At 49.9% G+C, this 23,707-nt stretch overlaps 1 protein-coding gene across 2 annotated transcripts in view; it reads left to right on the forward strand.

Moving 5' to 3' along the window:
* PRKCB (protein kinase C beta) overlaps positions 1 to 23,707 on the forward strand; it is a gene marked incomplete at both ends in the record, with an annotated part of 103,679 nt that overhangs the window by 79,211 nt on the left and 761 nt on the right. The window contains 7 exons of one of the 2 annotated variants that reach the window (XM_080354081.1): positions 2,028 to 2,119; positions 2,735 to 2,797; positions 4,558 to 4,696; positions 7,814 to 7,894; positions 8,160 to 8,267; positions 12,091 to 12,231; positions 19,325 to 19,483. In XM_080354081.1, the coding sequence (XP_080210207.1) occupies positions 2,028 to 2,119; positions 2,735 to 2,797; positions 4,558 to 4,696; positions 7,814 to 7,894; positions 8,160 to 8,267; positions 12,091 to 12,231; positions 19,325 to 19,483 (783 nt within the window). Of the gene's footprint in view, positions 1 to 2,027; positions 2,120 to 2,734; positions 2,798 to 4,557; positions 4,697 to 7,813; positions 7,895 to 8,159; positions 8,268 to 12,090; positions 12,232 to 19,324; positions 19,484 to 23,707 lie in introns of those variants that run through there. The other variant, XM_080354082.1, reaches the window with a different exon arrangement.

Here is a 23,707-nt window from a genome sequence, read left to right on the forward strand (position 1 = left end):
TCCTTCTCTGCCATAGACAAGATCCAGGACAGCTTTCCATACCCATCCCTCTCTTCCAGCCATCTGGCTGCTTTATTCATGATGGTTTGTTTTTCCCTCTGAAGAACCAGTATATTCTCTCCTCCGCCCAGCTGAGGAAAGCTCAGATCCTGCTTTTAGAGCTCAGCTGCCTGTTTCAAGAGACTATCTCTTCAATATTCTTCCTTCTTGAAGTTGCTTGATATATTTAGGAAGCAGCTGCAAACGAGCATAATCCCGCTTTGCTTTCCAGTGACTGTCATAGGCTGAGTGAAGGTGACTTTGGTGGCCTGTCCCTTGCTGCCAAATGGGAGTGACGGCTTGGCAGAGGCCATGTGTACAGAGGGAACACTCTGAAATTCTCCATCATCTGATAAGGCAACGTCTGTTTTCGGCCCCATCAGTGCGACATGTTTTAGCACAGCCTGATTGCCCGTTGGACACCAGGTTTAATCACCTTTGGGGCTGCCCCACTATGGGGCTGGGCTGTGTATCACCGGGATGGAGGAGCTGATACCTGGTCACTCTATAGCCCTTATTATGATAATGTTTACATTTGCGTATCATCTGGGCACCTTGTCCTTACTGTCTTCAAAACAGGGCAAGGTTTATTTAAGGAAGAAATGAAAAATGGGAGATATTATGAATTATTATGTAATACAGCACACCTGAAGCTCTGGCAGTGCTCCAGCCTTCGTCTTCCCCTCTGTGGTTTGGGGCTGATGGGGTCTGTGGGCTCCAGCCCCACAGCTGGTTTGTGGGGCTACACAAAGCTGCTCGTTGTAAGCAGGGTGACTCGGGTCTGATGTCACACAGCACTTTGCTGTTCTCATCCATTGCTGGCACATGTGCAAGTTGGAGCACGATAGCTGCTGGCAATGCCGATCCACCCGCAGACAGCCTGGGTCACATCCCACACACCTGCATCCACAGCTTTTCCTCCCCGAGAAACATCCCACCAGCGTTTAGGCAGGTGGTTTTGGCAGTCTTCAAGATGTTCCTCACAGCCATTTCCCTTTAAAAAGCAGAGCTGTGAAACATGGGAGGGAAGTGGCATTTCCTGGGTTCTCAGGAGGGTGGTGTTGCTGGTGTGGAGCTCCCACTTGCCCAGGTCCCCTCTGCCTCCCTGGCCCCGCAGGGCTCATGCTGGAGCTCCAGCTGTGCTGGGCATTATGAGATCCAGCTGCTTTGGTTTTATTGATCCCTGGCGCTGAGCTTTGTAGGAATGCTCAAGTCCTGTTTCTCATGGTGTTGCTCTCCTTGGGGCTGATCGTGGCCCACACTTTCTCAAATTTCTAGCAATGTTTAGAGGACTGGGATTACATCCAGCAGGACTCTCAGAAGCAGTGAATGCAGGTGCTGTGTCCAGCTCTCCGTGGGTGCTGCAGCACAGTGCGAGCCCTACGCATGGCTGGGCTTCCCTGGGGACGATGCTTGTGACTCTGGAACCTTCCTGGGGCATCTTGCAGATCTGCACCTGTGTGGCTGCCGTGCCGTGGGAGAGTAGGGGTGCGTTAACCTGGGGAGTCTTAATTAATGGAAACAAAGTGCGTATTACACGTTAGCAGCCAAGTCAGTGTGTTCTTATAGGTGGCTGTGATCACATGTACTAGCAGGTATTTTGATTGATTCAAAGCCAGGACGGATCTGTCTGATCAACACCCTGCAGAGTGGTGTTGGTGGAGGAGGAGAGCAAATTTATTAGGGGGAAGTGGAGAACTTCTCTTGTAGGACTTCCTTGACTTACCTTTTCCATCAGATCCATCTGCTAAGGTGCAGATTGTAAACCCAGAGCTCGAGTGTTGGAAAGTAATGAGTAGATCTGTGGTATGGGTTCCAAATGAACACAAGCTCTACCTGCACCCCATGGGGAGGGCGGTGGTGATAGTTGTATTGCCATGAAAAATCCAGACTGCAGCTGTGAGTTGCCTTGTCCCTTATTTCTGACCCCTGCAGATTCTCTGCTCTGATAATTCTGCTGCTAATTGTTTGCTTTTTTCTCCCTGTAGGATCGCTTGTATTTTGTGATGGAATATGTGAATGGTGGAGACTTAATGTACCAGATCCAGCAAGTTGGGAGGTTTAAAGAGCCGCATGCTGTGTAAGTTCCGTAGCCCCAGTTTGGCTCCTTCAGGATAGGTATTTGATGTACCTGTGTCATGTAGCTGGAAATACGGTACAAGGCACAGGCTTTTGTGGTGCAATCCTGGGCAGGAATGGAGAGAAAAGGAGGGACAGCAAGAACGGCCTTCATATGCTTAAATAAAAATCACAAACAGTGAGGAGAGCCTGGGTGGGTTTGAATCGGTGTTTTGCATTCTGGCACAGTCCCAGAATATTCTTTAAAGAAAGCTGTGGCAGTGCATGTTATCTCCTCAGCCTCCCCGAGATGACAGATAACTTTCCAGCCGTGTTGCCAGCACACAGTAACGAACAGCCATAGATCCTGGTGCTCACTTAATGAGAATTTGTGTAAGCAGAAGTGACAGCCCCTGCTAGCCCACAGCACCCTGATCGCATCCCTGCCCAATACGAGCACAGGGCGGGTTGTGTCATTCTCCTGTGATGCTTGTCTGGTATTTTTATATTGCAGCTGTCTTTATCCCTTGGTCATGTACACCCAGCGTGTTACATCTGGTGCGATTAGATTTGAAAGGTTTTCATTTTGATTCATCTCCTTTAATTATCAGTCTTCCTCTTAAATCTTTCATTTCAGATTCTATGCAGCAGAAATAGCCATCGGCCTCTTCTTCCTGCAGAGCAAAGGCATCATTTATCGGTAGGTGAGCAAGTTCCTCCTTCCTCTCTTCCCCGAGCACCCAGCCCGGGTGATGGGGGGACTCCTGCATCCCTGCGGTGCCACCACCGGGCACTGCTGGTGCCATGATGGGCTCTGGCAGCTGCCGCCGCGTGTGAAACGGGGCTGGGACCCTCGTGGTGTTGCTGGGTTTTGAGGAGGTTCTTGTCTTTGTCCCTGTTTTATAGGAAGGCAGCTTTGGTTCCTGTCTTGCCTCTCTTTCACATGTTTCTCTCCATACGACAGATGCTCACTTGGCAGCATGGACCAATTCTGAGCCATGTATTTTGCTGCAGGGCACTATTTTCTTACCATTGACACCAGCATAAGTGCTTATGAATGGCTTATTCTGAGATCTGCAGTGCAAGCCTGTCCCTTCTGGTTCAGCCACTAAAACTTATCTTCCATTCCCAATACGATTTTAACATCCAGAGTGAGCTTCAGGTGCCAGATCACGCTCTGAGGCTGCGGATCAAGCACTGAAACTCGTGCACTGCTGCAGTTCCCTGCTCAGGAGCATTCCCAGGGTAGAGCAGAGCATCCTAATGAGTGTCAGATACCATTAACTGCTCTGCGAAAAGAAATGCCAGCTGTGCTACTGAAGTTATGAGATGCTGAAGAGTGTTCTGAAGATGAAAGAAGTGGAGCAAACCTGACATGAGGGATGTGTTTTGCTATCAGCCACTACAGAGACATTCTAGGGCTGCTGGTCCCCAATGCCCCTTCTTCCTTCCTTCCTCCGCATCCGAACCCAGGCTCATGTCCATCTGCCTTTGTCCTGTCAGGATTCTAAGCACTGACACAATAATTGGGAAAAACAGTCTTAAAGAACAGCCAGAAGTTGTAAATTGTGCTGTTGTTTTTATGGGGCTCTTGCTTAAACAAAGTGAAGCCTCGTGCAGCCTCTTGGAGGTCCCTGAGAACAGTCTCCACTGGACACAATGTGCACCACTGTGCCACTCTGTCACCTCCCTTGTCCCTTATTGGCACTCTGGGCAAGGGAAATCTTGCAGACATGCTCCAATATTGCAATGGAGGCCTCTGAGTAGGGCTTTAGCGCGTAAAATATAAATAAGCCAGGAGTGGCACAGATGATAGAACTGTGTTGGTAATTAGGTGGCTGGGAATGTATAAATTGCACCTGAAATACTGAGCGTTTGCTGCAAAATTGCCCTGCAGGCTGGAGCATCCACCTCTGGAGAGGCTGTCGAGGCTGGGGGCCAGAACGGGAGCTCGGCAGCTGAAACTGCCTCTGCAGTTTGTGCCAAAGAGCAAAGCTCCTGCAGGGTGGGCACAGCTAACACGTTCTGCCCACGAGGATCAGAGAGGAACGCGCTGATTTGTATTTTCGGGGGAGCATAGCATACGTGGTGCAGGGACTTCTGCTGAGTAGGTACTTCTTCATTGCTGCTGAGCTTTAAGTACACTTTGATTTTCATAGGTACAAAACCAAAAATCTATTAAATCTATCTCCCTGCTAGAGGAGAGTGTTTTCCATCACACACTTAAAAGCGATTTGCCCAGCATGGTGTTCCTGTGGGCTGAAAGTGAACTGAACGCTTCATCCCAACAGATCTCTGACTTATTTTTGTTCATTTCCCCAAACATCCAACAAAGGGTCTGGGTGTGAGACGAATCCAGAGCTCACTCACTGGAGAGCACCTGGAGTCAGGAAAGTTGTGTCTTTGCTGGGTGGCCTTGCCTGTGGTCTTTTGTGTCATTGTTTTTTTGTCTCTTTGTAGAGACCTAAAGCTGGACAATGTGATGCTGGACAGCGAGGGGCACATAAAGATCGCAGACTTTGGCATGTGCAAGGAGAACATCTGGGACGGGGTGACCACCAAGACCTTCTGCGGCACCCCGGACTACATCGCCCCCGAGGTAGGAGCTGGAGGGCGGCAGGAGATGCTCCATACGGGTTTCAGCCCATCTGGTGCTCTTTTCTGTGGGATGGCTTTGGGCGGCTTCCTGAGAGAAATGAGGATGTCAATGAATTCACTGTTGGACTGGAAGGCTCATCCCTTTGGCACTGTCCATCCCATCGGTGCTGGATCTGCTGCTGCACATCCTGCTGCTGCCTCCCCGCACAGAAACCCCTCCGGCTGCTCTCCCTGCAGTGTGTTTTCCCTCTCTGGGTATTTCCCACTGCTGTGCCTCTGGCATTCCCATCCCTGTCTGATCCTCAGCGTGCTCAGACCTCGCACGCATTCTTCCTCCTGGAAAAGCTGAGCCCAGGAGCCTGGCTTTGCCCCTCACCATGGCTGAGCTGCTTCCAGCACAGCGTGACCACTGGGGAAAAATGGAATTATTAGTGGGTAATATTTCCATGTGAAGGAGAAATCTTTAGATCTTGCCAGCTTGCTACCTGCAGCAAAGGGCTGTATGTCTGCTGAGGAGAAGCTCCCTGTTTGCAGCCCTAGATCACTCCAAAATTACTTTGCATTTGGTTATTACTTATGTGATAGAGTCACTATGATACTTAAATGCAGTGCTGTATGGGTGCAATTTAATGTCAGACTTGTGAAATTCAGGTAGGTAGTTATTCCCAAATGCCTGTTCCCTTAACATAAGAGTACCCCTCTTCTCACTGCTGAATTTTCAGTGATGAGATTAACATTTATTCCTTTAAATATTTTAGAGAAACAGATTCTTTTGCTAGGACATAGTTAGATGTGCTAATATGCTAAACTACATTGTGTTTTGCTGCAGCCAGAGAGGTTTTTTAATTACTTGTTCAAATGCATATTACTTATCCTCAACATACCGAGATTACTACTGGTGTCCTGTTGGTACAGAGCTCAGTTGCTGTGTGTGATTAATACTCTTTCAAAGAAGGATGAATGACCAGTTCTCTTGGTATTTGCCTGAGCATTATCACTCAAACTCTTATTGTCTTCTGCTTGCTTTATTTTTTTTTTCTAAAAGAAAAACAGAAGATGGGAAATTAGGGTGCAAATCACTATGGTACCCTAGAGCAGTGTTAAAGCTTGTTACCAGGGCGTCTCAGAAGACTGAATATACACATCCTCTACTTTGCAAATAGCACAAGGGGGTGTACAGTCCCAGCAAGGGCTCCTGCTGGGTGGCCAAGCCCACAGCGGAGCCAGGTCCCTGCACAAAGCTGGATCAGGCCTCCTCCCCGTGCAAGCTGCAGTGTTCTCAAGCCAACATGTCTTCAGGGTAAAAATGTCCTATGATTTGCTCAACCCATTTTTAGGACGTTTTCTAATCTAAGATATGGCTCTGAGTGCCAAGGCGACAGGTACGGAGCACTAATGACCCCACGTGTTTAATCTCTGAACAAAACGTGCTCTTCAGTTGTTGGGCTTTGACCTTCCCCAACGTGCAGTCAGGGACTTCCATTTACAGACAGCTCTTCTGTGAGGATCTCTTCTGAGTACTGTTTTCTTTTAAAAGCCTTTGCAGTGTGAACTGTTCACACCTCCATTGCCCAGAGCACTTGTAAGTCATCTGAAAAACAAGTGGGAGGAACCTCAGGTGCACTTGGCTGAGGAATTTCAGAGCTGAAGCTCAACATTTGATCTCAGGCCTGACCCCAGGGTGCAAAGGCTCCCAGGTCCTGTCACTGCGTTGGGCCATGTGGCTGTGCCAGACCAGGATAGAAGAGGAGATCGGCGTTAGGCTTGTCCTCTAACCGTGCCTCGGTGACAATGCTTTCGCAGGATGGAACTCATCTCTTCTCAGGCGGAGTGGCAGCACCTGACCCGCACCTTGACGTACCTCCTGGTGGGATCTCGCTGGATACCACAGTGTCATCTGCAGGGGCCAGGGTGGCTGAACATGGGGAGTCCTGGGGCTGCAGGTGCTGCCGCAGCGCAGAGCCGTGCTGGAGCAGGGCATGGATGAGACCCCAGAGGCTGGGCTGCTGGTTGCTGTGGATGTTCTGTGATTAGCATACGATTTGCATCCGCACTTGAGTGTAGGAATCTTTGCAGAATAGAATTCTGTAATTAGGGTGAATAAATTGTGTGATTGTTTTGCGTTAAGTAACAGATGGCAAATCCTGTCAATTCCCCAGCACTGAAATGTTGCCCGGCAGCAGCAACGCAGCGAGTCAGCAGGGGCTCGAGAGACCCTTGGAGCAGGACAGGTCCTGGATGGGACTGTCTCCGCTCCCACCAGCCCAGGTGCTGCTCTTGTCCTTCGGGGTCTGGCTCATGGGGACCAACCTCCTCACCGGGCTCGGCTGTGGGCACCCAAAAGCACCAGCACACACGGCGAGGCTGGCTTTGCTGCAGGGCTGTACATCATGAAATTTAGGATATTTCATATTTTGCAAAGTAAATACAAAAAAAACCACAGTTTGATGTCTTATCCAAAGTAAATTTTTATATTTTTAAATTAAACAAACAAATCAACAGCCAAATGCTGAAGTTATATCAATATTCATTTCAACTCCAAAACCTCCACATTGCTCATGTAAGGGTAGGGCCATTGGTTATTAGGATATTTTGTGAGGGATGTTCTGCAATAAATAATGGAAAGCAAACTGGCAGCCTGAAAGGCAGAGGGTTTTGACTACCCATGTGCTGTAAGTCTGTTTTGAAGGACCATGTATCATCCACAGAGAGACTAGTTCTGTGTTGCTGTTTCAAACCAACTGCACTGAAGTCAGTGGAAGAATATTCCTGAAGTACATCGGGGATGAGCAGGGATGGCTCTGACGAGTCAGAAAGAGCCCGACAAATACGCTGAAGTTTCATCTGAATCAAAATGAGTCTGTCTCAAATCACAGTGAATATTTGGGGTTTTTTTTCCAATATTTAGTGCACATTTGGGGACTGATGATTTTTTAAAGTTACTGAATCCTTCGCCTGTTGTGTGTTCTGTTTATAATTACTATTTCTCACTATTCAGGGACTGGTGTTTCAGTAAATAACCTTGTCCTTTTGGCCTGGATTACAGCTTGAAATTAGTTTGCATTGTGCCAACAGGTTCAAAACAGGAGTGTAATCCTGCTGTTTGTGTTGCTTTCAGATAATTGCTTATCAGCCCTACGGGAAGTCTGTGGATTGGTGGGCGTTTGGAGTCCTTCTCTATGAAATGTTAGCTGGACAGGTAATTGAATTTTAATTGACTCCTGTGGGATTGTGTTGAGTTCCCCAGTGAGCATGTGCTGCCATATGATTTGTTTTGTTGATGGTGGGGCTTATGTCTTTGTGGCTGAGATACCACCTTGGATGCAGCCCCGGGACTGCGATGCTGAGACACAGGTCACTGCTGGGGGGTGGTTCCATGGCTGGGGGTGATTTACAGTAGCAAAGGAAGCTCAAAGCTCCAGAAATGCTATGAACATCCTGAATCTCTGTTTGCTTTGCTCCAGGCTCCCTTTGAGGGAGAAGACGAAGACGAGCTGTTCCAGTCCATCATGGAGCACAACGTAGCCTACCCCAAGTCCATGTCCAAGGAGGCTGTGGCAATCTGCAAAGGGGTAAGGGCTGCTCTGCAGGTCTGGAAGGAGGGAGAGGGGCAGGCAGTGGGCATGGGGGTCCCAGCTGCTCCTGGCCATCGCAATGATCTCCCCAGGGAAGCAGTGGATTCCACAACATCAGACACTTTTAAGATGCAGCTGGACAGGGTGCTGGGCCAGCTCGTCTAGACCATGCTTTGCCAAGAAGGGTTGGACCAGCTGCTCCTCATGGTCCCTTCCAGCCTGTTATTCCTTGATTCCATGATTCCTCGCCTTGGTCCCGGCTGCGGGCTCCAGCGCAAGGGGCATCCAGCAAAACCTGCTCATGTTCTGGTGCCCATGCTCTCTGCTCCCAGACCCACAACTTGTGCTACACTGTGTATATGTACAAAACCCAATTAAAACCAACACCTAGATCCTTTCTGCAAGGTTGCACCACGCTGAGCAGGAGAGGGAGGACGCAAGGGCTGACCTGGCCCCTCTCAGGTGAAGGTCAGGAGAAGACTGGAGCGTTGGGTGGAATGTGGGAGTTGAGGGTGTCTACCTGGACAGCCCATTTGCCCCTCAGTGACAACAGGGGAGCTTTGTGTGTCTGTACCTGAAAAGAAAAATATACTTAGAGAAAATGAGTGTGATTTCTAAATGGTTTTCCTAAGATGAGATCCAAAGCCTTCATCCTGCAGAGGTTTCCATTGAGCTGTGATGAGTGGCCCTTCAGGGGCACCTGAAGTTCAGTGCCGATGGCGTCTCTGTTAGTTAGAGCAGTGTTTTCATTATCATATCTCTTAATTTGCAGGGAAGCTCTGCATTGCCCAGTGTCCTGAGCCCCCTGTGGACTGGGCCTAGGCAAGACTTAGATGCAGTCTGAATTAATTTGGGTTGAGGTGAATAAAGGCAGGCTGGGTCCTGATGTTATTGTGCACATGGTTATTGCTTGAGACTGAGCCTCGGCTCAGCTAGCTGGTGTCAAACAGGACTATAAATATGTGTTTGTGTAGGAATATAAAAAATGTTTGCTTTTAATAGTTAATATTTAAAATATCTGAATGTTCTAAATCTCAAAATAGTGTTTCTATCTACAAATGACACATCTTGCGCTCAGCGCTCCCACTGCGGCATTTCAAAGCCTCTTACGGTGTTGCCAGAATTGGAAGCTGGTGGCACAGAGGAGGATTCGCGTGTCCTGTGGGACAGGCACTGGGAGGGGACACTGTCTGTCCCACCTGGCACTCGCCTTCAGTCCTTAATTCAGAAATCATGCTGGTGATGGAAGTGGCAGTTTCCACAAGCTTCCTCACCCTCTCTCATTCCTCGTGCTGTTTCAGTCGGGGCATAAGGGGACAGTCCGGAGGGTTCCTGGCCAGGCAGGAGGGAGGGAAGATGCTTGGTGCTGCTGCACATCGCTGTCCCACGGTCCCCGAACGGGGACAAATCTTACCGTCAGCTTTGCTGTTGCATCAGTCAAAATGTGAATGCTGCAAATAGACAAGAAGAGACCATGACTGGAACATCTGCTGGGTGTAGCTGTGGTGGCTTTTCTCACTTTTGGAAATGTGAGGCTGCATGGGAGGACATTTAGCTTGGCTCTCCATGAATTCTTGTACTTTTTTCTGCAGCAAAGTAGCGGTTCCCTTTGTACAACCCTTGTTTCAGGGAAGTGCACAATAAGTCCTGACACACTTTGCCACCACCAAACTGCTACACCACAAAGTTTAATTAAAAATATGTGTGGTATTTACGAGCTGTTAGTTAGCTAGAAACACAGTATGCACATTTTCCCCTGGAATACAGTGCAGTATGTCTCAGTTAAGCACATGGGCACTGGAATTAGTGCTGTTAGTGCTGGTACGTGGTCTGTCTCCCAGGAGGGCATAAGCCCAGCCATGGGTCAGTCCAGAGAACCAGCAATCACAGGTGCTTCTGCTCCCAATGCACAGGGTTTGGTATTTCACTGCCACACTCTCAAAAACCATTTTGTTGTTCCAACGTAGTTTCACTCCCCAGTCATCACGTCCTGTTGCTCAGCTCTGAGATGAAAAGCGTTTGCTCCTGAAAGCCACAGATCGGCTTGAGCCAAGAAACAGGCATTAATCAGAGAGACTTGGCTGGGAAGCAAACTGGCGAGTGACCCAGAACACAGCACCGTGACTCGCCAAGTGGCATCAATTAGCAGATCAAACGGAGCGTTTCCCTCCTCCGCCGTCACTGCGGGTTTATTCCACAGGCTGATGTTTCCACGGTGCAGGTGCCTTGGCTTTGCTCTCTTGGTTGCGTTCTTGAGGCTCCCGGTCCAGCCCAACGTCACAAACCAGCTTTTTTCTGTCCCATACGGCGGGTGTGACTGTGCCTGGGCAGCCCTTTCCAGGTGAACAGATTGCCTGCGAAGATCAACTCCCTCTTTCATCTCTGCCTGATGGCAAAGGCGTAAAATGGCATGTTTTCCACAGTAAAGTTCACAGGTATTTTGAGTGGTATTCCCACTGGCGTGAAAAACACGTAATAGCTGCTTAGCGCCTGTGAACACACAGCGTCCACTTGCCTGCCAGAGATAAAATAATAAAGCTGCAGTTTAGCAAAACAGTTGAGTCCAGACTTGGACTTTCCTCTGTCTGAGCTCCAAATGTCAGATGTGCTGTTACAGGTGATTTGGTCTAAAGCATCCTTCCTTATCTGCAGAAGCCTGAAGGGTTTTCACTGTGTTAGTATGAGGATTAAATCAACTTGTTCCTGTTTAATACAAACAAAGCTAAGTGATTATCCTGTGTAAGCTGGGAGAATCAATCTCGTATTTGTGGAGTCCTATACATCAATAACAGATGGCACTTTCATGCTCACATGCATTAAAAAGCAAAAAAAACCCAAGAAAATTTAATTTCTGGATGCATATATTGAAAATATTGAACAACTGCAGTGTAGTACAGCTCTGTTCAGCTTTACAGGCAGGTACATGAAGTAGAAAATCTATTACAATTCATTAGCCAGCTGAGCTGCTCTGAACTTGCTGTTCATTTGTGTTGTGCTGAGAAAGCCGGGTGTTTAACCACCACACTCCAGTTTGGGGGGCAGGTGTTTGTGGAACAGTTCCCAGCACTTCTGGGATCAGTTTAACTGCCCTGCTTTTAATAAAGTAGTTCTTTTGTTGCAGCTGCATGGCTCATATTCTCTTTGCTGATCGACATCTTACAAATCTCTGGAATCTCCACCTGATCTCCGAACACAGCTCGAACAATGACCCCAGGATATTAATGTTTGTACAGCCGCCCCCAATTCCCATGGCCCATTTCACATTTCTTATTGAGCCAGTGAAAAGGAGAAGTGTAGCTGATAAACAACATTAGTGGACTGTTTGTGCTTTTTTCCTCCAAATTGACTCTTTCATTAGAAATACGCTTCTCATCTGTGCTGCTGTGGCTCTGGAGAATTGGAGCTTGTGCTTCTAGGGCTGATGAAAGTTTCTGAGGACAGGTCGTTCATCCCAAACGGGCAGCGGCCTTTGAAATGAGCTGTGCAGATGCTGAGCAGTTTGCTCTGCAGCAGAGAGGCTGCTCAGGAGCTTTGCACACACCCCGCTCCCCCATGCACCTGGGGACACTGCAATTATTTCTTGGTGAACCAATTTCGTTCCCAGAGGAAAAGGGGATGTGCTCGTCCCTCCCAGTGCTCATGTACCTGCGATCTGCTTACTCTGCTATTGTAAGGCACTGCCAACCTCTCTGTCCCAGAGCTGCTCCTGCTTCTCAAGGTGGGAGCCCTTGGGGGGTGTCTGGGCACTGTTGGGCACAGTAGATGTTTTGGGACGCAGTTGGCCAGTCTGTGACAGTTTCTTCTCTTCATCCCCACCCAGCTGATGACCAAGCACCCTGCCAAGCGCCTGGGCTGTGGCCCCGAGGGGGAGCGGGACATCAAGGAGCACGCATTCTTCCGCTACATCGACTGGGACAAGCTGGAGCGCAAGGAGATCCAGCCGCCCTTCAAGCCCAAGGCTGTAAGTGTGGCCGCGCTCCCCTCGCGCCGGGTCTGTCCTGCACCGCCTGTCCCCCCGTGCTGCGGGTGTCCCCATGCAGGGATGAGTGCCCATGGGTGCAGCTGCTCGGGGATCGTGGCTCCTCCGACCTGGCCCATGTCCAACCGCTGCTGTCAGAGGGTCACTCTCGGATGCCTCATCTCACTCTGACTTGCAGGGACAGAAACAGCGTGCGCTTAGCTCACAGATATGTGTTGCAATATTGTCTGTTATCACAGTGGTCAGTCTCTCTGTCTGGTTCTTTCCTCCCTTTTTCTTAAGCTGAACAGGTCTCTTTTCTTTTTTTCAATCTAAACGTTATTTCAACCTCTAGCCCAGCACCATGGTCTGTGTGAATTGGCTGTGAAGCTGTTTTGCTCAGCAGTTTCTCTCCAAGGTGAAGCAGTGGAAAGCTGGAGCCTGGCTCATGGGCACAGAGGACTCTGCTGTGGGACAGCCTGCTGCTCTTGCTGTGGGATGGGGGTTTCTGGCAAGAGCTGCTGTGTGCTGGGGGCACCAGGCCGGGGGGGCGAGCTGCCAGCAGCAAACCTGGGGGGGCTGTGAGTCATCTGAAAGCTGGTTGTCAAAAAAGGTGAGACTACTTGGCTGCTCATTGGTCCAGCCACCTTTGTGGTGACATCTGCCTATGCAGTGACATTGTCCAGGGTGCAGCCTGAGCTGCAATATGCGGTTCGTCACTGGGGTCCCGGTGCAGCTGGGGTGCTGGGCCCCTCTGCACCCCCAGGCACATCGGTTTGCTGCATCCCTCTGTCTGTGGGGTCTCTGCCCTTCCCCAGAGAGGATGTGCAGGCAGATGTGCCCACGCAGACTCGGGGACAGGGACATCTCTCCCTGGGTTTCTGTATCTCTCTTGTCCATGTTGGGACTGGCAGGGTCTCAGCCATGTCTGAGTCTCTCCGCTGTGGTCCAGGTCCTTCAGGCAGGAGTTTATTCATATGTTTCCACCTCCTACATGCCTGTTAGCTGCTGTGCCCTAGTTGGGCACTGGCATTTTACAGAAAACTGTGAATCCAAAGTTAAATCTGATTTACTTAGCTGATATGGGCTGATATTCATGCCCAGTGATGATCAAGGTGGGGACATTGCACGCGCTCTTCATCCATCATCCCGGAATGGAACCCAGAGTCCAGAGATGCTCCATGTATTTAACTGAGCCTTCTCCCACCCTGCTGTCCTTCACCACTTCGGACACGTCTGCTTTTTCTCTGCTTTACAGTAAATCTGTTCTTCTGAGGGGACCTCTTCAGTGCTTGGAATAAGTCTGCTTTCAGGGAAGTGTGGTGTGGGAGTCTGGTGCAGGGCGCTCGGCTCCTTTAGCTCTCCTCCCTCTAAAAGCCTCTCTGTTCCAGCAGCCTTTTCCCTCCTGCAGCTCCATGCTTGACTGATCCAGTATGAATTACCACCCATTAGCTGGGCCAAGCAGGACTGGGCAGCCACGTCTCCTACCTGTACACAGCACCGATGGGGGGGCAGTTGCCGGGGGTGCTGCTCCTCGGCTTGGCTCCGCAGAGATGCTCTGCCTGCCTTCCATGCTGTGTATTTGAATTTCAGACAGGTATTTTCACAAACGTCACTCCGGTGCCTCTGCAGGACACTGGATGTGACTCTGTCCTCAGCCCTGGTTGTGCTGCAGGGTGGTCTTGGGCTGCTCTCTGCATGAGCAGAGAGAAAAACATCCCGTTCTCCAGGTTAGTCTCAGAAATGTGGGGACCCGGGTGGCCGGGAAGCAGCGAGTGGTGCTGACACGGGGTTGGAATTTCTGTCTGCTTTCCCTTCCCTCGGAGGAATGGGATCTCCAGGCTACGAGACTGTGTAGGAAAGGAGCTGCCAGGGAGGTGTTAACTTTGATATTGAAGTATGGTAGTGCAAAAGTATTTGGTGCTGTTTTTACGTGCAGTTATTTGTTGGCTTAGGGTGGGATCCGACCTCTGTGCAGAGGGTGCTGAGGAGCAGGTGGGTCTGCAGGATGTGGCTCCGCGGGGCTGAGCAGCACTGGGGCTCCGGGGGCTTGCTCTGGAAAACCCCATTTCTCCTGAAATCCATAACTCCTGCTGTTTCCCACCTCTGTTCATTTGCTGATGAAGCTGCTGCTGTGTCCCCGCTCTGTGTCTGCCGTTCCTTCATGAGCAGATCCCCAGCGATGCTCTGTGCCTTGGCTTGTGGCACAGCATTACTTGGTGTTTGGTTCTTTTACAGTGAAAAACAATTGAATTCAGTCAAAAGTGCTTTCTTACCAGTTTTGTGTTTTAAAATGTGCAATTTTTGTCTTGCTTTGAATGTCTTATTTTCTTAAAAATCCTTTTGATGGCGGATCTTGGAAGGGGGACGGTAAGCTGCCGTCTGTCGTGTCTCACCTAACGGCTGGTGCTGGGGAAAATTCACCATTTGATAGGACAGAAGATTAACAGAAAGGTAGGCGCAATAGATTTAGGATTTAGGTAGGATTAAGGCAACTCAGGTACCTGCTGATAGCTGATATTTCAACAGCGGTGCATCTGCTCTGGGAAATGCTGCTCCTTTCATGCCAGCTGTGAGCGCAGATCAGAGCGGCAGAGAAATGGAAATGGGGTTTGGGTGCCTTCACAGTGGCTCCTGAGGAAAGACACTGTCATTGCTTCTGACCTTCAGCCGGGCGTGCAGGGCTCCCACGCTCCTGGGGCGGGGGTTTTGTGCAAGCCTGGCTTTTACCTTGGCTTAAGTCTTCTTTTTTTCCCCTTTAAAAAAAATAACTTCTATAGAGATAAGGTTGCAGAGATTGTCTGCAAGCCAAAGTTTCAAAATACGCAGTAATACGCAGCTGTGGACTCAGTGTCTGTGCCCAGCAGCATCTTTGCTTCTTCTCTCCTCTGTAGCACCCGCACTTTTTTTTGCCGTATTTCGCATCCCTTCCCAGAAACCGACGTGACTTGACACCAGCGGGCAGGCGGACACTTCAGCCTCTGCCTGCCCGAGTGCTTCGTACCCAGAGCTGAACAGCAATTCCCGAGAGCGCCTGTGTTGCTTCCTGCTTTGTGCTTGATTAACCTTTATCACAGAGACGGTAATGAGACAGATGAGGGTCTGGGCTGTCTCTGGTGTGCAGACACGCGGCGGGTTTGACACGGGCTGTGCTCGGCTGCTCCGCGCCTTGGCTTGTGCATAACAATTCCTTTCGTGAGGCTGCATTTACCCTGGGAAGTGTATTTACACTTGCCTGCTTTCTCTGTCTCTCGTCGAGATAATTATTGTTTTTAGTATCTAATTACTCCTTTACTTTACATAAAGCCTAGTGATTTGAAAAGTCTCCTCATTTTGAAAGCTTTGAAATCACACAGCAGAGCACAGGATTATTCACAACAGGACAGTGGTTTAAAAAGAATTGCTTTTAATCTAATCATTTTTAATTGCATAAATTAATTTTCCTCTAACTGCTTTGAATTAATTAATATAGAAATGCCATTTTTAGACCTGGATTTGTAAAAACTCTGATTTCCCTGCACACGTGTTTTTGTAGCCTTAGTTTCAGTCTTTATGAGGTGAGTTCAGATGTTTGCGTAAGTAATTTTCTAATTAGAAAAGCTGTGAGGATTGAGGGGCCAACAGTTGCCAGGAGCCGTGGGGAGGCAGCCGAGTGCATTAAGGTTAAACATCTCCTCTGGTGATGGAGACAAGATGTGCTCTGGGAGCCTCAGGGTCCTGTAAAGACTTTCTCTGGGATTCCCCTCTGATTATTCAGCCAATATTTTCAGTATATTGGGAAGAAACTTGGCTTTGTGGGAGAGGTGGACACCAGGGTCCTACACCAGCAAACCCTTTGCCTGGAGCAAGGGTGAACAAACACTGGGGAGCATCCTGCGCTGGGGCTGGCTCATTAACCAGACACTGATGAAGCACCATCATTCCCCCAACCAGCGCAAAAGGGCCCTTAGGGCAGCCCCAGGTTCGTGATGTGACCCAAACTCTCCCAAACACACAGCATCTGTTCCCAGGAGTGTGTGGGAGCCCAGATGCTCCCTGGGGTGATGAGGACCCCGGTTTCTGAGCCGGAGCAGCCCTGGAAAGGTCACACTTGCCCCAGGGATGCTGCAAGGCTGCTGGAATTGTGGCTGTGCCACTGCTTTGGGCTGAAAACCAGGGAAATGGAGTGTGTGTTCAGCCCACTGCTTCTCCTCAGCGATGGGGGCGAGGGCTCCATCGGCAGAACAGCCACCCTCGGCTTTTACAGGCTTTGATTGCATCTCGGGGATCAATGGAAAATATTTTATTGTGCCTTTTGTCTCTATTTGAAATCAAGCTAGAAACTGATAAAATAAGAAGGCTATCTTCTCAGCTGACAGTTTTATTTCTGCAGCCAGAAGAAAAGTCATTCTGCGTTGGCTATAAATATTAGACGGGACACATTGGGGATTTATGTAAGATAAATTCCAACCCTCCCCCTTTCTCCATTCAGGATGGAGTGATGCCTGTACATAAATATAGCACTGAAATAAGGCGTATTTTTCACAACGTAGCTTTTGATAAATGTAAAATTCATAGTGCATGTTTCCCGTCCTTTAACGAGGAGCTTAATTTCAGAAGCTTTAAAGATGGAGCTGCAGATAACAAGTGTTTGCAGTCGGGACTGTGGTGGGTCCTTCTTCTCTCTCTTATCGTACACTTTGCCAGAGCCTGTGTCCAAAACTCCAGCAGTGTTGGGGCTTGGCCACTGGAATTAAACCTGTGCAGGACAGCCCATGTCCACGGTCACAGCTTCAGACCGTGGCTATGGCCTTGGATGCAGCTTTTGTAAACCCAGAGACGATTTCCAGCCTGAAAGTATTTATTTCATCTGTGGGAAAGCTCGCAAAGAGCAGGACATGCTGTTTGGTTTGCTGGCCAGGCCAAGTTCTTAGGGACCTGAACAGAAACTCTGCAAAGTTCACAAAACTGGGCAAGAAATACTATGGATAGATGCAACTTTTAAAATTTTACATCCACATATTCTTGCCTTATTACATTATAGTGAGAATTATTGCTCGCCAATATGCATATTAAAATGTGTTTGTGCTTTCTATTTCAATAACCAGAAGCATTTCATAAGGATTAGTTTTTAAATCTTTATGATGGCGTTGCTCATTTGATTTTTTTTCTTTTTCTTTTTTTTAAGCCAGCACATTTCTTTATAGCAAAAAAGGTTGGTGCTGTCAGATGTTTTGCAAGAACTGCCTTGCCTGTCTCCACCAAGATCTCGTGAAGCTAATAGGCAGTGACAGCTATATTTTCAAAGCACTGTAAGGCTTTCACTGTGTGTTGGGAGTTGATAGAATCTGCAAGTGAGCGGCTTATTAGCAGGTAAACCCTGCTCTGCTCTGTGTTCCTGCACTGATAACCCTGAGCACCGCAGACTTTCCCAGTAATCTTGCTCATGATTTGTTTTATCTCAGCACTGAGGGGGAGACTGGTGACAACGTGGCCTCAAAAGCCCCTGGCTCTTTGTTTCCTGACTTCCAGGCTTCGTGGAACTGGCAGCTTCCAGTTTGGGGAATTTATTTTCTATTTTGATGTTAATATGATGGCTTTTGGGAAGTCATTTGGTTGATGCTGACTTGTCAAACATCTAAAACATACTTTTACAAGACTCTAAAGCTGCGCTTGATTGTGTGGTCTGGAGTTAGAAATGGTGCTGAGCTCGTGGTCATGGCCAGGAGATGCATTTGGGAGCAGGAGCTTGACAAATCCAGACTAGAAGTGTGCGGTACGTTTAGACATGGCCTTACAAAATGGAGAGGCACAGTGGTGTGGAAGGATGGGCTCGGAGACTGGAGAGGCAGGCGGGCAGTGTGGCTGCAGTTCCAGTTAAATCGACTCCAGCATTACCCATTGAACTTTGTTTAGAGGCTTGGGGATAGTAAGTGTGATTGACTTGGTGCTGTAAGAACATATAAGATCTGAAAAAGGAGCGTGCCGTTGGAGACTGACAGATGTTCATGTTGTCTTCCCTCAACCCTGTGTGGCAGAAGGAACTGGGAAATGTTGAAGTTGACATGCAATTGTCTTTAATATTTTATTATATTTAGTTTGCCGTTTATTAAAAATGTAAATCTGTTTCCTTAACAAATGGAAGTTAAATGCCAGGAAAAACTGTCCCGGCACTTGGAGCACTGTTCTCCGTGCGGGGGTGGAAGGAGAGAACGGAGGGAGCGAGAGGTGCTGGGTACTGCGCCCTGGAGAGCCGGGGGGGCATCGCTGTGTGGGGCTCTGCTGGGGGATTACCGGCGTTAGAGAAAAGTCATTCCAGGCAGCTCACAGGGACATGATGTGCGCGTGATAGGCAGTAATTGAGCACAATTTGTAGCTGTTGCAGTGACCCAGTATCCACCTGTTATTAGCTATTGGTATTATTATTGTATTAAATCATGACTTGCAGCACGGGAAGTTACAAGACCCTTGTTTTGATTGCTAAGAAAATTAAATTAGGCGTTTGGCATGTCTCCCCGGTCCCAGCCTCCTTGCTGCAGCCGTCAGCGCATCCAGCACGATCCTGCCCACGGCACCCGGAGCAGTGGGTGCTGCCCAAGCCCCAGTGCGGCTCTGGCACCCTCGGGTGCTCCCCAGGCCCCGTGTTTCCCGGCCCTGCGGTGCTGTGCCAGCCCAGGGCAGTGGTTGCCAAGGCTCCAGGGCTTTTGATTCCTTCTCTCGTCTGGCTTTGCTGGCTGCGGAGAGCTGGCCAGTGCTCTCGGCATCCTGCCCCACCTGAAGCAGGGGTTGTCACGAAGGGGGGTGCTGAGCCGGGGAAGCTGCAGGGGTGTTCAGAAGCAGCTGCCGTGTGCTGGTTTAGCCCAAGAGAACGTCCAGCGCCGTGAGTAGGCAGGGATTCACGGCAAGGAATGCACTCCCATCTCATCCCTCTGCAATTCCTCACCATGGCGCAGCCAAAGGGTTTTGCATTCTCCGGTTGTGCCGTGAGATAACATTGCCATGCAACTGACAAACCTCATGTGTATTTTGCACCTTTTTCTTTTCTGCCATGGCTGCAGCCGCAGCCCCTGCTGCTTTCTCCACCCACCATGTACGTTCTTTTCTTCCCCTCTCATAGTGTGGACGCAATGCTGAAAACTTCGACCGGTTTTTCACTCGCCATCCACCCGTCTTAACACCTCCCGACCAGGAAGTCATCAGGAACATTGACCAGTCAGAATTTGAAGGATTTTCCTTTCTTAACTCTGAGTTTTTTAAACGTGAAGCCAAGAGCTAAGTCGCTGTGTCGATCTCATTCCTGCATCTCTATCATCCAGTCCCAGCTGCTGTTGTGGTGACATTTTCCATTGCAAACCTTGCATTCATGGTTTTTCTTTAGTACTGCTACTAGAGTGACCATATTTCAAAGCCAGAAGTGTCTTCACATGACTCAGGGTGTACCTGAATGGTCGGGGGTGTGCAATGAGCGCTGCAAATGTGCTTTTATGACATTTTGCTTGTAAAAAATGAAAACTTCATTGGCTAACAAAGGTGAAGTGGAGAGGCCATGACAATTAGGATAAATCTCTTCAGCATGTGCTTTTATTCTCTTCCCTTTTTGTAGGCTTTTAATATAATAATGAAATTTTAATATTTAGCCTTCTCAGCCTCAGTGGTAAGTGTTTTTAACCAAACCCGTACCCGGCGTGCAGTGCTGCCGGCTAAGCCGCTCGGCTCCTCCCAAACGGAGCAGCGGCTCCAGGGGACTGAGATGCCGGTTCTGGCCCCTTTTGTAGCCCCGTCCTACTGGCGGGAGCCCCCACAGCCCCCCGGGACGCCCGTGGCCTTGGGCAGGAACGGGTCTCTGTGCTGGGTCTGCAGTGAGAAACTGCGGGGAGCCAGGGCTGCCCTTTGCAGAGATTTCTCCTCATTGTGCAGTTTTTCAGTAGCACTTTTTAAATCAAAAGAAGCATAAACGGGAAATTTGAAGGGGCTGATGCAGATGCTTTTGAATCCATGGTCACCCTAGTAAATACCCCAGAACATCAGTTCTCATAGCAAAACTTTTTCTTTTTTTCAAATGCCAAAGCAATTGATTGAGTTTGTTACCTGTGCTTTAAATGTGTCAAAAAATGGTATTAACACAGACAGGATGCTATTTAACTGTGAACAGTATTGTGAATTCTGATATGAAGCTTGTGAAGAAATGTGTTTCAACTAATAGTCCTACTTTTAAAAAATGCCACTAGATATTTAAACGGCCTAAGTTCTGTTTCTGGTATCAAAGAGTAAGTTTCAGGAAGGATTAATTTCTTTTGAAACAATATCATGCAGCTTCCTTTTATACTATTCTGCAGATGTTCGTGGGCTGTCACTGTATCAATCTGCTTTAAGTTGTAATGTGCCATTTTTTTTTTCCCCAATACTGATTATAAAATAAAAAAGTGAGAAATAACGTCAAAGAAACCCACATGTGTTTGGCAGTAATGAGTTTCTGCAGTTCTGGGCTGAGAGATGCCACTGGAAGGTGCCCTGGCCGCTTGGGGATGCCGGCTCGGGGACACAGCGGGTCCCCAGGAGTGCAGTGCAGGCAGCAGTGCAGGCAGCAGCGCAGGCAGCAGTGCAGGCAGCAGCCCACATCACAGTGCAGCCTCCTGCACCACCAGCAGAGCTGTGGCCAATTTGTCCTCTGCAGCATTTGTCCTCAAACCGAGGTACGACACACAGGAAGCACCTTGACGCACTGGAAGCATCTTCCAAGTGGAGAGAAATTACCTGCGTGTCCTTTGCACCAGCTCGTGCTGCTCAGCTCGTGTCCCTGCTTGCTCCTGCCACTCAGTCATGGGCAGGGAAAGCTGCTCCGCGATGTTCCTCGGAGGAAGGACGCCGGGGATGCCTCTGCTGCGGCGAGCCAAGCGCTGCTGCTTGGGGATCTCTGGAACTGCCGTGAACAGAGAGGACTGCGGGATGCGCCTCGGCGCGCTGGCTCTGCAGGGGAAGCTCTCGGGAGGCAGCGCCGTGTGTCGGTGACTCATCGCGCTGCCCGGGCGCTCTCTGTGGAGCTGTTGTTAAAAGCACTTGGCAGTTTCAGCTAAAGAGGGATTACAGGTTCCTGTCAGCTGCCCTGCTCCTGAGCACATGCAGAATGTCTTTGGAAATCCAGTTTGCTGAATGGCTGCGGTTCTGAACGCTGCAGGATCCTGCTGGAAGGCACCGCACGGCAGCACCAGCAGCGGCTGCTCCCGGCATCCCCGCCCGGGCAGCCCTGGACTCGCCATGGGAAGGGGCTCGAAGGTGGCGGCACTCGGGGGGTTCCCGTCGCTGGGTCCAGCACAAACGCCCCATGGACACACTGCCCAGGACATGCGGGAGCCCAGGGTGCCTTTGCCGCACTGTCCCTCCCATGCTCCTTGTCAATCAGCTTTTTGTTGGAGGCATTTTCAACCTTGAATTTCCCCCACCTTCCCCTCTCTCTGTTTACCAGATTCATGTAGCTGTTCCCTGCCTGTTCCCAGGCTATTCATCATCTTTGACAGAGGCCAAATTGCCACCAATTTCAAACAAAATTCAAGGTAAGAAATCAGCAAACCCCACTTTGCTGTGCCCAGGGCTGGGCCCTCCTGCTGCTGCGTCCTGGGGGGTGAAGCTGCTGGAGGTTGCAGTGCAGGGGGGGTGGGCTGCCCAGAGCCACCTCCCAGGCACATCCCAGCCTTTGCCAGAGCTTTCTGCTGCTGAGAAGCAGCAGGAGGTTTTGTTCACCCAAGGGCTCCCAGGCTGAGCGGTCACTCTCTCTGGTGCCATCAGCAGAAACTGCTCTAAAGGGCTGGGGACCATCGGGGCAACTTGCACCAGTGGCACATGTGGACCTTTCCTTCCTCTTTGCAGCATCCCACAGCATTCCTGCGAAGGAGCAGCTCCTGGCTGGGTAGGATGGTTGTTGTCTTGGCACATATTGGTTTGGGTGGTGCCACCATCAGCTCCTTCCTTCTGCACATGCTGGGGCCGCACAAGAGAGCCACCGTGCAACCACCTCAAAACAGCCTCTTCACAGCGAAGGGCAGCGCATCTGCTCCACGCCAGCCCCTCTCTCCTGGGGGAACGCTGCCTTCCATCTGGATGGGCTTGCACTTGCATTTCAACTGCTTCACCCTTTGCCTGGTGGAATCCTGCAGCTGAAGTTGGCTCTTTCACCTTGTCTGCCCTTCCCACTCCTTCTCTGTGCCCCTAAATCCACCTCTTCTTCCTTCACTGTGCTGGGGACAGGAGCCCTGCAGGGACTCGGCCACCTCCTGAGTGTCCCTTGTCTGAAAGCAGAGCCCCAGGTCCTGCTCAGGAGAGGCTGGGACCTGCAGGTTGGGGCTCCGGTGCCCTGAGTTCTATGCCCAAAGCCAGCTTGACAGCACAGACACATCCTTGCTCTTCTCCTGGCCTTTCTCTCTTCGTTCCTTGAGCTCCGTTTTCCTTCCCACCTTCATCTCCTCTCGGGCACCCTTGGCTCTCTGTCCCCTCTGCTCTTCCCTGAAGGCTGAAGCCGTCCCAAGGAGAAGGCACCTGCAGCGAGGGGGTCTCGGAGTGGCCGCAGGGTCCTGCTGCGGGTGTGATGTGCTGCTGGCCCGGCAGGATGAGGACGGGGAGCACCTTGGCCATACACTGGCTGTGCACCTGCTCGAGGTGTGACAGTGCCAATGGCTCTGCTGCAGTGTCTGAGGATGGTAACAGCTCACGGGACCCGGTGATGCAGTGAGGACACAACAAATCACCCACTGGGTGCTTCATCAGGGCACAGACCAGGCCCGCGTGGTCCCTCCTGTGACACGTGTCTGAGCAGTGATGGAGCGGCAGGGGTGGGCATGGTGGCACCCCTGCAGTCACCCCTCGGGGGGCTACATGCACAAGCTGACAAAATGAACCAGAGCAAGAATCTCCCATTGTAGCAGAGCACAGGCACGATCCCAGCATTGCAGGAGGCTCGGTTCAAAGGCAGAGTCTAAAAAAAAGACCGTTTTGTGGGTTTCTACAAAGTACCAGAACTGTGACAGGGTGCCACCAGTGTCACAGCAGGTGGAAGTCACCTTCAGCACAGGGTCAGGGCAGGTCGGTGGCTGCGCCTGCAGTAACACCAGGAAACTCAGTGGAGAGTGCAGTGCTTTGGGTCAGGCTTGTCCAGACCCGGGTGGTGCTGCAGGTCTCCCAGCCGTCCACCCGAGCACCCCCATGCCAGAATATACCTTAATTGGGCAATCTCTGATACACACGCATTTATAAAAGCAGCCCGAGTGTTACCGCCTGATGGGCTCTACAATGCCAATAGCCAGTTACCAGTGCTCATCGAGACAATAAGTATATTTTCTTTTTTTTTTTTCTTTTTTTTGGAGGGTTGGATGTATCCGCAAAGTTATTCTTCTTATGAAATTAAAATAACAGGTTGTGTATGTGGCATTTTCATTCTTCGAGGTTTTCGAGTTACTATATATTTTCTATATACAACCCTGGAGCAAATCACATCCTCCAATCAATAAAC

This window comes from Nesoenas mayeri (assembly GCF_963082525.1).
Source record: "Nesoenas mayeri genome assembly, chromosome: 15".
Taxonomy (NCBI): domain Eukaryota; kingdom Metazoa; phylum Chordata; class Aves; order Columbiformes; family Columbidae; genus Nesoenas; species Nesoenas mayeri.